General features: G+C 37.1%; 1 protein-coding gene across 1 annotated transcript in view; it reads right to left on the bottom strand.

Annotated features, from left to right (window-relative positions):
* Positions 1–1,887: 1,887 nt before the first annotated feature.
* The window catches only part of LOC127524563 (exportin-5-like), a 40,562-nt gene continuing 28,950 nt past the window's right edge, over positions 1,888–13,499 (bottom strand). Inside the window, exons 27-33 of the mRNA XM_051916181.1 lie at positions 12,110–12,213; positions 11,961–12,020; positions 9,126–9,226; positions 8,925–9,032; positions 7,311–7,448; positions 6,395–6,559; positions 1,888–2,518 (exon numbers count right to left, since the gene is read on the bottom strand). Of these exons, the coding sequence (XP_051772141.1) occupies positions 2,369–2,518; positions 6,395–6,559; positions 7,311–7,448; positions 8,925–9,032; positions 9,126–9,226; positions 11,961–12,020; positions 12,110–12,213 (826 nt within the window). The 3' untranslated portion in view covers positions 1,888–2,368. The remainder of the gene's footprint in view (positions 2,519–6,394; positions 6,560–7,310; positions 7,449–8,924; positions 9,033–9,125; positions 9,227–11,960; positions 12,021–12,109; positions 12,214–13,499) is intronic.

Genomic DNA, 13,499 nt, shown 5'->3' with positions numbered 1-13,499 from the left:
AGGCTCCAAACTGACTTTTTTTTGCGTGACATGTCAATGCCCATCGTCGTACGTTTTACATTCATTTCATTACAATGGAAGGAAGCGGCGTCACGTCGTCCATCTTTTTTTACAGTCTATGGGTTCAAGTCAGGGGACTGGGATGGCCATGGCAGAAGCTTAATTTTGTGCTCAGTGACACATTTTTGTGTTGGTTTTGATCTTTGTTTTGGATCATTGTCCTGGTGGAAGATCCAACCACGGCCCATTATTGGATTTCTATTTCAGGTTTTGATTTTTTTTATCTGTTGGTATTTGATAGAATCCATGATATCATGTATCTGAACAAGATGTCCAGGACCTCCATCAGAAAAATAGGCCCACAGCATTAAAGATCCAGCAGTATATTTAACCGTGGGCATGGGGTACTTTTTATCCATGTGTGCACCAAACCCATCTGGTGGGTTTGCTGCCAAAAAGCTCTTTTTTTAGTTTCATCTGACCATAGAAGCCGGTCCCGTTTGAAGTTCCAGTCTTGTCTGACAACTGAATATGCTGGAGATTGTTTCTGGATGAGAGCAGAGGATTTTTCTTAAAACCCTCCTGTACAACTTTTTTGGGATGTAGGTGCTGTTTGATAATTTTTTTTAGGCTTTCTGAGACTCAAGACTCAACTAATCTCTGCAGTTCTCCAGCTGTGATCCTTGGAGAGTCTTTGGACATTCAAACTCTCCTCCTCACCGCGCATTAGAATGATTTAGACACATGTACTCTTCCAGGCAGATTTGTAACATCTTTAGTTTATTGGAACTTCTTAATTATTGCCCTGATTGTGGAAATGGGGATTTTCAATGCGTTAACTTTTTTCTTATAGCCATTTTCTATTTTGTGAAGCTCAACAATCTTTTGCTGCACATCAGAACTATATTCTTTGGTTTTACTCATTGTGATGAATGATTAGGGGAATTTGGCCTTTGTGTTTACACATATTTGTACTCCTGTGGAACAGGAAGTCATGGCTGGACAATTTCATGCTCCTAGGCACCCTGGTGTGCTAACAAAAAAAAAAAAAAAAAAAAGGGAATATACTTCAGAGGTATTTTACTCATAAGAATTTCTAGGGGTTCCAATAATTGTGGCCAACATGTATTGAAGAAAAACATTTATTTTATGTGATTTTCCCCCCATTTTCAATTGTTTTATATAAATGAAAGGTTAGAATTTTGTACATTTTTTGAATGAAAGATCAAAAGCATAAACAATGCAGATTTATTTTCACAGCCACCTTTGCTCATATTTACCAAGGATGCCTATATATATTTCTGTCATGACAACTCTCGGAGTGTTTGGCATGGTAATGGGTATGACAATGTAGGTATGTTTGGTCTTGGCGGAATAGATCTGCTACGCTGCTGCTGCTTTATTGCTGCTGCTACTGCTGCAGAGCAAGTACGGGACTTTCTACTGCCAATACATACACGACACGCTGCTGTGAGCAAGTAAGACATGCTGCTGCTGTACAATATGCGTACATGAAGTACCCGTAGCAGATCTATACAGGTGGAGCTGGGGAAGGTGGAGGGTTTCTGAAGCACGCTGCGCTGCTAAGCAAATGCTAACTCATGTATTTAATGATTAAGCACGCAAGCTCATTGGCTACTAATACAGTAGGAACCAATCATCTGTGACCTATAGATAATGATGTGATTAATAGTAGGTTGAGTTAAAGGACCTATTAGCCTGCCCATTAGAGTATGTGTGTGTATATATACATATATATATATATATATATATATATACACACACACACACACACACACACACACAGGCTTGTCACAGTAATTAAATATTTTATGTAGACTTTACCTTTTTTCACAACTGAGAAAAAGAGTCTATTCAATCACTGAAAACTGTCCAGGTATACATTTATTAAAAACTGCAGAGTATAAATCACAACACTTTTTACATAATCTGTACACAGACATGTCAAATTAGTGTCGAGTTTGTTATTTATTTAAAAATAGCTCATTGTCTCCTATTGGAATGTAGTGCTGGATGCTGGTTTTGCACATCAGATCTCCAGAACAGATATGATACTGTATAATTAACAAGACTTCTCAATCTTTTTTTTTTAAAGTTTTTTTTTTTTTTTTTTGAATGAGGTGCTCCGACAGCAAGATTTTATTATTCTTTAAATAACAATTATACAGATCCATTACATAGATCCATACAAAAGAAGAGAAACAATGTACACCCAAATGACAAAACACAAATGTCCTTGCTGTATTTCCTCATTTCAATAAACCATCCATGTCCATAAAAAGGACTTGCAGACTGGATACTGTACTACACACAAGAGTAGTGAGGGTGTCGTGGAGCTGTGGTTCCCTCAGCAATTGTCACGGTCAGGAGAGAATAGAGAGATCAGACCTGCAGAATCAGTGTTCTCCAGCACATCTTTCGTAGGCTTTGGCTTCTTAAACAGAGATGGAAGGTTTCGGATGTGTACTTCCTTCTTGAACTGCTGTCCAAGGGGTTTCTATCAGCACACACACAAATGGACCAATTGATTAAATATTGTTAATCAAATGTCAACATTTTAATCAAATGCAATTGTGTATAATAAATCAAAGATATTACACCATTTTAGCAAACCAGGAAATTATTTTTATGCAAATTTTAGACCAATTTTGTCATAAAAAAAATAAAACGTTCATATTTTATGTTTATTTTATTAGCAAGGTTTACTAGGTTGAACTGTATGAATGATTAGAGCTGAGCAATACAGGATAAAATCATCAGGGTCCAAGCACCAATGGTCCATGTGGATGATTAGGTGATCCCTTCATTTTTCCCATAGGGATTTTTAAAAAATATTTAAGTATTTTGAGAGCATAGGGAGATCAACTCCATTACGTCATTCTCTGTGCTCAGTTTACCTGCAGAGCTCTTTTGGCGTGATTTGCTCACCACAATTCTTTGATTGGTGGAATTTTCGTTACAGCATCATTGGTAGATTTTCACCAAGAATTCCACTGTAAAACACGATTATTAGTGGAAATAATGTAAACTGAATGGATTAAAAAAGAACCTCAGAGCTCAAAGCAGTTCTGTCTTTAAAGGTTTATAAGGGATTGTTAAGAATCAATTCCCCTATAAAGAAAATGAATGGAACCTGAATGTTGCACTCTTCGGGTTTCAGCCTATTCCTGTATTGCTGCTAAGGTGTTCTGTGTGATTTCAAGGATGTTGCTCTATAATTCATGTGTTCTTACATATTTCTGGGTGGTTGCATAAAGGCCCCAGTCAAAACAGCCCACTCCCACCTTCATGTTGTTTTGGATTACACTGACTTTTATTGTATTGACAAAACAGTTAAAACATTCATCAAAATAACTTTATTTTGCAAATTCAAATTTGGAACAACACAAAGTGAGTAAATGATAGAAGAAGCCAAACACAGGGCAGTGTGTGGCATCCCCAGCCTAGGATGTGGAAATGTTTTGTATTGCCTTAGAGTGGGGCTTAAGACCTTTCCGTCCTGCAAGGTTTGAAAAGGCCTTCAATGGAACTATTGGAGTCAGCTTCTAAAAGAAGTCTGACTCTTCAGTTGATTTTGTTGCTCTTAACATGCTTTAAGTCAGGGTTGTCCAATCCTGCTACTGGAGGGCCAACGTCCTGCAGAGTTCAGCTCCAACCCCAAATAAACACACCCAAACCAGCTAATCAAGGTCTTGCTTGGCATACTAGAAACTTCTAGGCAGGTGTGTTGAGGCAAGTTGGAGCTAAACTCAGCAGGACAGTGGCCCTCCAAGACCGAGTTTGGACACCCCTGCTTTAAGTGAATTGATGATTTGCATGCCTTCTCGATGAGCTCATCTTATATGGATTTTTCTTCCGGTTAAGTTGTTGCAACCATATGTTGGGGCATGTTCCTGAGGTCGGTTCTACTTTTCACTCTCAGTTTTTGGAATTCCAGTCATTTTCTCCTTTACCTTATCAGTTGCAGGGGGATGAGAGACTGCCCATAGCTTTGTCCTGTGAGGATTTTATTGTAGTCTAATGGTAGTCGGACTTGTAACCCGAAGGTCGCGGGTTCGAGTCTCAGTACCGGCAGGAATTGTAGGTGGGGGGAGGGAATGAACAGCGCTCTCTTCCACTCTCATTACCCACAACTGAGATGCCCTTGAACCCCCAATCACTCCCCAGGCACCGCAGTAAAAAATGGCTGCCCACTGCTCCGGGTGTGTGTGTGTGTGCACTTGGATGGATGAAATGCAGAGCACAAATTCCAAGTATGGGACACCATACTTGGCTACACATCACGTCATTTACCTCAATCACACAGGACAGTCGCTTAAATCAGATCAGTGGTTGTAAATAAGGTGTTGCGGCTACAAAACAAAGGATGTGGTTCCTCTTGCCTGTGAGGCATGCGGACGGTCTTCACATCTTGGTGTTCAGGCTCAATCTACTAGTTTCCTCATAGGTGTTATCTAAGGGTGCACCTTTGGAAGATATTTGTGTGGTGGCAGGCTGGGCATTTTCACACACTTACCAGGTTTTATAATTTGGATGTGTGACTCCTGATGCAGCGTCGAGTGAACCCATGAAAGGGAACATCTCGGTTATATAGGTTTCCTGATGGTGTGGCGTCTGAGAGGGCGGTGTTATCACCATCAGCAAATGAGCTGATGTTGTTCTATACCAGCTTCAGACAATCATCACACCTGGAGGATATTCCTATAACATCAGCTACTGACGTATCGTATCATTCCCTACTCAGGACTTTGTAGACTAGACAGCCTTTGACACAGATGCTAAGAAGACCATGAGAACCAGACAAATACCCCTATGGCCAGCTTCAACTCCCCTCCCACTAAATGCTGGTATAATGAATCCTGATCTTCAAGCAGAAGGAACTGGAGGAAATATTCTGAATGATATCAATCCACAATCTGACTTGTGTGATGCAGCCTGCAATCATCACCACACCATGTTCATTCACCTGGCCAGAGGAGAACTGGTTCCCCGACTGAGCCTGGTTTCTCCCAAAGTTTTTCCCCCCCCCCTCCATTTCTGTCACCTGATGGAGTTTAGGTTCCCTCCTACTGTCACCTTTTGGCTTGCTTAGTTGGGGCCAGCTAATATTCTGCGATATTATAGACCTGACTGCACTAACACTACCGGATGAGAACTGAATTGAGCTGGATGATGACATCACTGTCTTCTCCAGAGCTGCTTTATAGATGAATTAAACTCAATCCGTAATTGATGAACACAGTTATTGAACCAAATCGAATCAACACTGAACTGATTTCAACTGAATAATGACTTCACTATTCTTTTTACAGCTTTTTGCTTTACTGAATCATTATATTCCTGTTTATCACTGTAAAGCTGCTTTGAAACAATCTATATTGTATAAAGCACTATACAAATAAAGGTCACTTGACTTGATTTGACTCAGGAAACCAGGGTTACGTATGCAACCGAGACATTATAGGCCCGTAGGTTTTATTGAATGCAGAAATAATTTTAGAGAAAACAAAAAGGGCTTATTAGGAGACGTCAATGTCATCAGACATAAGGGATTGCTGAATATGATTCTTAATCAACTCCCTCTGCAAGTGTTAGAACTCAGGCCCTCTTTCACCTCAATGGCTAAAGACGGCACCCTCAATTTCTCTGAAGCCATCCCTATTAACATCTGGTCTCAACAGGGTAGGCTTGGTTTCACTCTATGCAAAGGACTTGTGGTTGTTCACTCGGGACCCAGGAGGCCAAAAATGATGCAGCTAAGAAAATTCTTGTAAGTGCCCTACTCTTTCATTTTACTGTTTTAGGGGTTGTCATTTATGTGTTGATATTCTTATAAGAGAGCTGAGAGACTGGAATAATTTCTCAAAATTGGTTGAATAACACTTCCTTTAAAATGCTAGGACAGCTTACCAGTTTTGTTTTGTTGTTTTTTTTTTAATAAACGTTTTGCCATGGCTTATTTCTTTTGCAGTCTCTCCCTCTTCTTGTTCTTAAATCTCTTTAAAAAAGTGTTTTGACACCATCTTTTCCTTATTTATGTGGGAAGGCAGGATCCCCAAAGTGCAGGATCCCATAAATCTATCCTTGAACAGCATAAATGTAATGGAGTTTTCCAAATGCCATAACACTGCTTCGGTTGGGAACAAGAACATTCAAGCTGTATTTCCAATGATAATCTCAGGTATTGATTATGCGCTTAGTTTAATTTAAGTTTGAATATAATCAAGCATGACTTCAATAGCCATAATGAAATTCACAAGAGATTATATACCTCTTGAAAATAAATTATTTTTGAACAAACAAGTGTATTCCATGAAAAAAAAAAAAAAAAAAATTGTCTATGTATTTATAAGAATGTTAAAAGTGGCCATACCCCGACAGCGCCTGCAATGAGCCGTCTAAACTGCTCTTTCTTTTTCTTCTCTCCTGCCTTTGTTACAGCGGGTTGGATGGCCTTCTGATCAAACTGCTCCAGGGCATCAACTTGGATATCAGGGATCTGATTCATGACGAAACGCAGCTCAGCATATCGAGGCCTCTGTAGAGAAATATCAGAATGAAAATGTCACTTCATTGTTAATGCATTACATTTTCTCACCAATGCATTCAGTCACTACTATGGTCATTTAAAGGTGCATTCTTTAAGTACTTTTGTGTACATGAAGTACCAATAACAGTGTGTTAAGACACTGCACTTCAATCGACGTGGATCAGCATGATCGTCTTTAACTATTATCAGTTTAATTTTCATAAAAGTCATAGAGTGCGTTGTTTCAACATGGAGAAATAAAGGGGGGGGGGGGGGGGGGGTGGAGCGTACACAGTTAAGACTTGGATAAGACTTTACAAAAACACCAAAGTTTAAATTCCATCTGGCTAGCGTGCGTCCTATAACGTTTACGCATTAGGTCAGTAGATGGAGAGTAGGCGGTCTTTAGTAGCTGTTTGAACACATTTGACCACGAGTGCTTCCACTATGAAAGCAATCCGGTCCAATGCGTTTTCCACTACCTCTGGAAGTGGTCGAAACTGGACAAGTTCAAAACATTTTAGACCCCGTTTACACTTATATTTAGCATCGTTCACTTGTGATCCGATCGACCAAAACAAAATCTTAATACCAGGTGTAAACAGGCCTGATATTCAGCAGTTTAGCTGCTTTGGGCACCAGTAACACTGACAAAAAGTGAACTTTTTACTGTGGATCTGCACTGATATATGTACAAATGCACTTCTCATACTCCACTGAGAAATGTGCAAGTTATGATAGCTAGGCTGGAATGACGCACTAGAGACTCGTAGATGAGAAAGGCCAGCTGAGTTAGCGCAGCATTGCAGCCTTCGTGTTGTCCATGCATCTGCAGACCCTTCAGTACACTGGTGTAGATCCACGTCACAGCCTCCGGGAGCAGGTTACCACCAAGCACCTGCATAAGAATTCATTCACATACACAAAAGTATTTTCAAAAGGCAAAGGATTCAAATATAAAATAGCTGGCATCTTTATTGCGGTTAACTGTATATGTTTGAAAATTTGGTAACACTTTAGAATAACTCACGCTATGAAGCATTAGTTAAGCATTAGTAAATAGTTAGTTCATCATTTATAAAGCATTAATAGACATTAGTAAGCAGTTTATAAATACACCTATAAATACTTTGTTCTTGATTTATAAGCATATCTATAATGTGTTTAATAAATGTATTTTCATACTTAATTTAGAAATTATAAATTGATCATTAATAAAGTATTACATTATTTACAAACCAGTTATTTAGGAGTTGACAGTGGTTCATAAGATCATTTATAAAATGTAAGTAAATGATTAATAAACAATTTAAATGTACATTTATACATCTTATTATTTAGACATATAGTAATAGTTACTCAGTGTGTTAATAAATGCTTTATTAATACATATTCCTACTGTAATTCATGATTAATTTGGGTAGTTAACTATTTTTGTGAGCTCATCTAAAGTGAGGACTATTCATGCCTCGTAAAGCTTTTATAAAGGAGATTTAAAGGATACAGAACATAGAAATATTTATTTCAAGGAAAAAAATGAAACTTTACGATGGGTAACTTGATATAAAATTAAAAGTAAACCTCCGCAATTTCACAGAAAGTAAAAATCTCTGTACTCCTCCAGAAAACATAACTGTGCAGTAAAATGAAACTAAGCTTTTGCAATCTGATATAAAAATACATTTCTGTAAAGTCTAAAAATTGCTGAATAAAATTTTACCAGTGCCAACACTGGATTACAGGAGTGCCAAAATACAACAAATAATGTTTTTATAAAACTTTATTTTTTCACAAAACTACCTTAGTACTAACTTTAAAACATCACTTTAAAAGATCACTGAGCCTTTAAATCTTCTTTGTAAAGCTTTACGAGGCATGAATAGTGCTCACTTTAGATAAGCTCACAACAATAATTAACTGACAACTACTCAATGTTTTATAACTACCTGAATTAATCATGAATTACAGTAGGAATATGTATTAATAAAGCATTTATTAACACACTGAGTAACTATTACTATATGTCTAAATAATAAGATGTATAAATGTATGTTTTAATAGTTTATTAATCATTTACTTACACTTTATAAATGATCTTATGAACCACTGACAACTCCTAAATAACTGGTTTGTAAATAATGTAATACTTAATTTAGAAATGATAAATTGATCATTAATAAAGTATGAAAATATAATTATTAAACATTATAGATATGCTTATAAATCAAGAACAAAGCATTTATAGGTATATTTATAAACGGCTTATTAATGTCTATTAATGCTTTATAAATGATGAATTGACTGTTTACTAATGCTTCATAGTGTGCAGTTATTATAAAGTGTTACTGAAAATTTTATTAAGAGGGACAGACACCTGTTTTAGCAAAGTCCAGCAGAGCACACCAGCAGTCCGTTGACAGTTTATAGTGTCTTTCCAGGAAAGGGAGTTAAAACATATAGTCAGGAGGTTCATATAAATATCCTGAAAAGGAGATGAGAAAATGTTTTTTATTCTGATCACAGAGCTCAGCTGTAGAAGCCACCTGATGGAGCTCACAAAGAAATGTTTAGTTACCTCACTTCGGAGAAGGCACTTGCCCAATTCTGAGAGCTCATCTGTAGGTGTATTCATTTGAACCCCCTGTGAGGAATCCATCGACACCATCTCCTCGTCTCCTGAACAGAAGAAAAAAAAAAACTTGCATCACAGTACTCAGTAGGCTTTCATTCTACTAGTTTAGTCTGAAACAGAGCATGGTTCATATGAAAAAAATGGTAATGTGACTGCTTTCCTGTGGACTAGTGAGTACTGGAACTGTGGCATGATGCACATGAAAACAACACACTCTGGTCCACACTTGTTCAGACAGTAAAATAACCTGTGAATCAGGGGCATTTCCTCTGAGGATGCAAGGGAGGCAGTGCCTCCTCAAAAAAAATATGAGAAAATAGACGATGTTACAAAAATAAAACAATGCAAATATTACAAAATGTGACATTAAAAAGTGTATGAATGACTCTTTTTCTAAAGTAAAACTGTCCAACAGTGACACCAGCAGGCAAAGTTACAGCGGGACGCCGCATCTCTCTTGCCTCCCCTGATACCATTACATTTCAACAGACCCCCTAAAGCGTGCGCTGGGTTTAGTGGGAGGTAATTGAGAATGAATGGGGGAAAGTCACGAGAGAGAAGGCAATGCCTACATCGTGCTATGACTGGATAGGATTGGTTCACGCAATAAATCCCTCCTCTTGTTTTCGTGCGCTAATGGGAAAACTAACTGAAAAGTAAGTAAACAGCTCAGCGACAGAGATATCACCACTTTATGTCACATCAAAATCAAACTTAAAATGGCCTGAAAACATGATGATGTTTGAGTTCTTTTCAGTGAGCAATCAGCTTGGTGAAATTAAAGTTACGTCTTCGTGTCTTGACAGTGTTTACCGAGTTTGATGACTGATGATCCGAAAATAAGTTTACTATTAAAAAGAACAGCTGAACATCAGTTCACAAATAAAATTATTGTTTAAATTGTTATTGCCTTTAGTTATTTAGGAATAAATGTAAAAATACTTAACGAACACTAACTTGATGAGATTTATACTTGATTTTAATAAATAGAACATTAATTACATTAAATTGTTAGTTCACCCAAAAAATGAAATTTCTGTCATTTCTTTCTCATGTCGTTCCAAACCCGCATGACCTTCATTCATCTTCAGAACACAAATTAAGAGATTTTTTGATGAAATCCGAGAAGTTTTATCATCCCCCATTGAAAAGCCACGTAATTACCGTCATTCAATAACGAGCTGGCGTTCTGACGTAGAACCTAGAAGCGCTGCACTGTCTACACAACGTAAACAGCGTAGGAGACATGGACGAGAAGAAATTGTTGAATAAAGTCATTATTTTTGTTTTGTTTTTGCACACAAAAAGTATTCTCGTCACTTCATAACATTAAGGTTTAACCACTGTAGTCACATGGACTATTTAACGATGTCTTTAATACCTTTCTGGACCTCAAAATTTGCAATGACGTTGCTGCCCATGTGTGGTTCAGAAACCCTTGGATTTTATCAAAAATATATTCGTGTTCCGAAGATGAACAAAGGTCTTACGGGTTTGGGTCAACTTGAGGGTGAGTAATTAATTACAGAAATTTCATTTTTGGGTGAACTGAACCTTTAAGGTTGAACCACTGTAGTTACGTGGACCATTTTAATGATGTCTTTACTACTTTTCTGAGGCTTGAATGTGGTAATTACATTGCTTTCTATGCGAGATAAAAAAAAAAAAAAAAAAACACCTCTCGGATTTCATAAAAATATCTTAATTTGTCTCCTCAAAGCAGCAGAAAGCCACATTCAATGTGATGCAGTGTTATTCACTCTGGACCAAATAATGGTACCAAATTAATTAAAAACACAGCTAAATTCGGTTGTCAATTCACCTTTTAGTGCTTAATCCTGTTCTGTATACACACAGCTCAGTAATTTACAGGCGTGACAACCGCATTCTACAACCCAATTAACTCCCAAGAAATACAGGTAGTGACAACCGCATTTACAAAAATTCTGCACAGTGTGTACAGAACCGAACTGAACAACTAGTTGTTGATAACGCAGTTTAACGTGCATCAGAAATGTTTCTTCTTTATGTGCAGTGCAAGAAATCACAGGGAAAGTGGTACAAGCCTCATTCGTGTTGCCAGATGTAGTTAGATAAACAACGAAGAAGAACAAGCTCAAAATGAACTGAAATAAATCCAAATGCTTTATGCTGAAAATAAGACCAAAATATCAGGACCAGCACCGGCTCACTTTAATAACTCACTAAACTTGATAGCTTTATGAGCCAAGCTTAAACAACAAGCCCAAAAACGCTTATAATAAGTGGACATGGCAACACTGTGAGAGACGCTCTGCAAAGCAGCCTTTAAGCATAAGAAAAACACGACGCCTCCGTCGACTGTGCTTTAGTTAAAATTGCTGGATTTCACAAGTCTTTTGTTGCTGTAATATTTCTTTGGTCAGAAAAGCAGATACCAAACACGTGAGATGGCAGAGCGTTGCCATGGTTACCACGGTGTCAATCATCGCAGTTTCGGGAGTTTCCGTACACGCACATACTTTCAAAAGGATTCTAACTTTATAGATTTTTTTTTATATAAAAATACCAAAAACATTTGCACAATACTGTACCTAATGCTGATTAAATTCGGTAATTGTGTCCTTAAAGCAAATATTAAATGGTTTTCTCTTTCTATCCTCATAACTGAAAAGAGCTCAAACTAAAATCTCTACAGACAACAGCAAGAGACAATGAACTATTTTGTGTTTTGTTATTAAATTACCTTATTAGTTCAATAATGAACAGAATACAGGGAGAATGTGATCATTAACTCACCATCTGCGTCCTCTTTGTTTGCAGATAGCTCTGGACATTTTCTTGTAATGCAAGTCACACCTGAAAACACATTTACAAAGTTTTTTTTTCTTTTGTATTAAAAAAGTTAAGCAAAGTTGAAAGGCTTCACATGCATAAGAGAAACTCACTTAGCAGGTCAATGACCTCTCGCGTGACCAACCGCAACAGCTGCTCCTCCACCATTTCCTGAGTCACATGGTTCTCCTCATAGGCCTCCTCCTCCTCCTGAGCACTAAAAAAAAATAAAAAATAATAATTAATATAACAAGAGTATTAATAATAATGTTGACTTGAGAAACCTAATATATTCTATTTAAACTTACAACTAGGGCTGTCAAGCGATTAAAGTTTTTAATCTAATTAATTACACAATGTGGCAATTAAACTAATTAACCCCAAAAGATAACTTAAAGTCATTATTGTGTTAAATGAGAAAAGCATCAAATAGACATTACAAAAAGTAGCTTTAGAAAAGAAAAAAAAACATGTATTTGATTCAACATTTGATTGGCTACAACGACCATGAGGCCATGAGGGTGAGTAAATGATGACAGAATTTTCATTTTTGGTGAACTATACCTTTAATGGGTTTTTTATTAATATGGAAATATGATTTTTTTCTTTTTAATGAAATGATACTCTAAATAAGAAACTAACTGCCAGTAGGTGGCAGTAAAAATGTCTTAATGAGTAAGTCCTTGAGTCATTCATTCATTTGATTCGTTCAAACAGCTGATTCATTCAGGAATTAAATAATTGACTCTTTATGAATGGGCCATTGAATCATTGGTTCACCTGATTGATTCGTTTAAAACTTGGATTTATTCAGAAAGGAAACAGCACTGTGTGTTGCTCGGAGACGCACAACAGTTCTGCTCTGGATTTATAGGTAATATTTTGTTTGGCAAAATTGAGCAAAACAGAATATTGTCGTCTAAAATATAACACAATATATTAACTTATTTATTGAACTGTTGTATGAAATCAATATCACATTTGCACTCGTACTATTCGGGACAAAAACAGCACTCATGTGATACTGCACTTGTTACCCATGTGATATTGCCTAACTATATCATGATATAAATATAAGACAAAAACTCATACAAGGGCATTTTTGCCCTGATATCTTGAATTTTAGGGGCATTTAACTGCATTATATAGGTTCCATCACGCAGCTAGTTGTTGGCCTGCCTCATGTTCATCACCAATCAATTTTATTAAATGTATGATGAAGTACATAGGTCTGGGGCGGGTCGAGTGTGTTTAATGCATGATTTTTTCCCATAACTAAAACAACAGTCCTACTTACAACATCAGTATGTTGGCAATCTCACGCCAATATAATAATAGTTTTATTTAAACGTATTATGTTGGCTTAAGAAAGCTAACATACTGAATGTGTGCATGATGCTGCTGTATGGTACTGAAGTGTCCATTGTAGCGTGTTGCATAGCAATGCCCTGTTCGCTTTGACGTGTTCATGACATGCTTAATCTTTGAAGATCTAAATGCAGT

Source organism: Ctenopharyngodon idella, chromosome 13 (assembly GCF_019924925.1).
Source record: "Ctenopharyngodon idella isolate HZGC_01 chromosome 13, HZGC01, whole genome shotgun sequence".
Lineage (NCBI taxonomy): Eukaryota > Metazoa > Chordata > Actinopteri > Cypriniformes > Xenocyprididae > Ctenopharyngodon > Ctenopharyngodon idella.
Note: the sequence above shows the minus strand (reverse complement) of the source record. Positions and strands in the feature narration are given on the sequence as shown.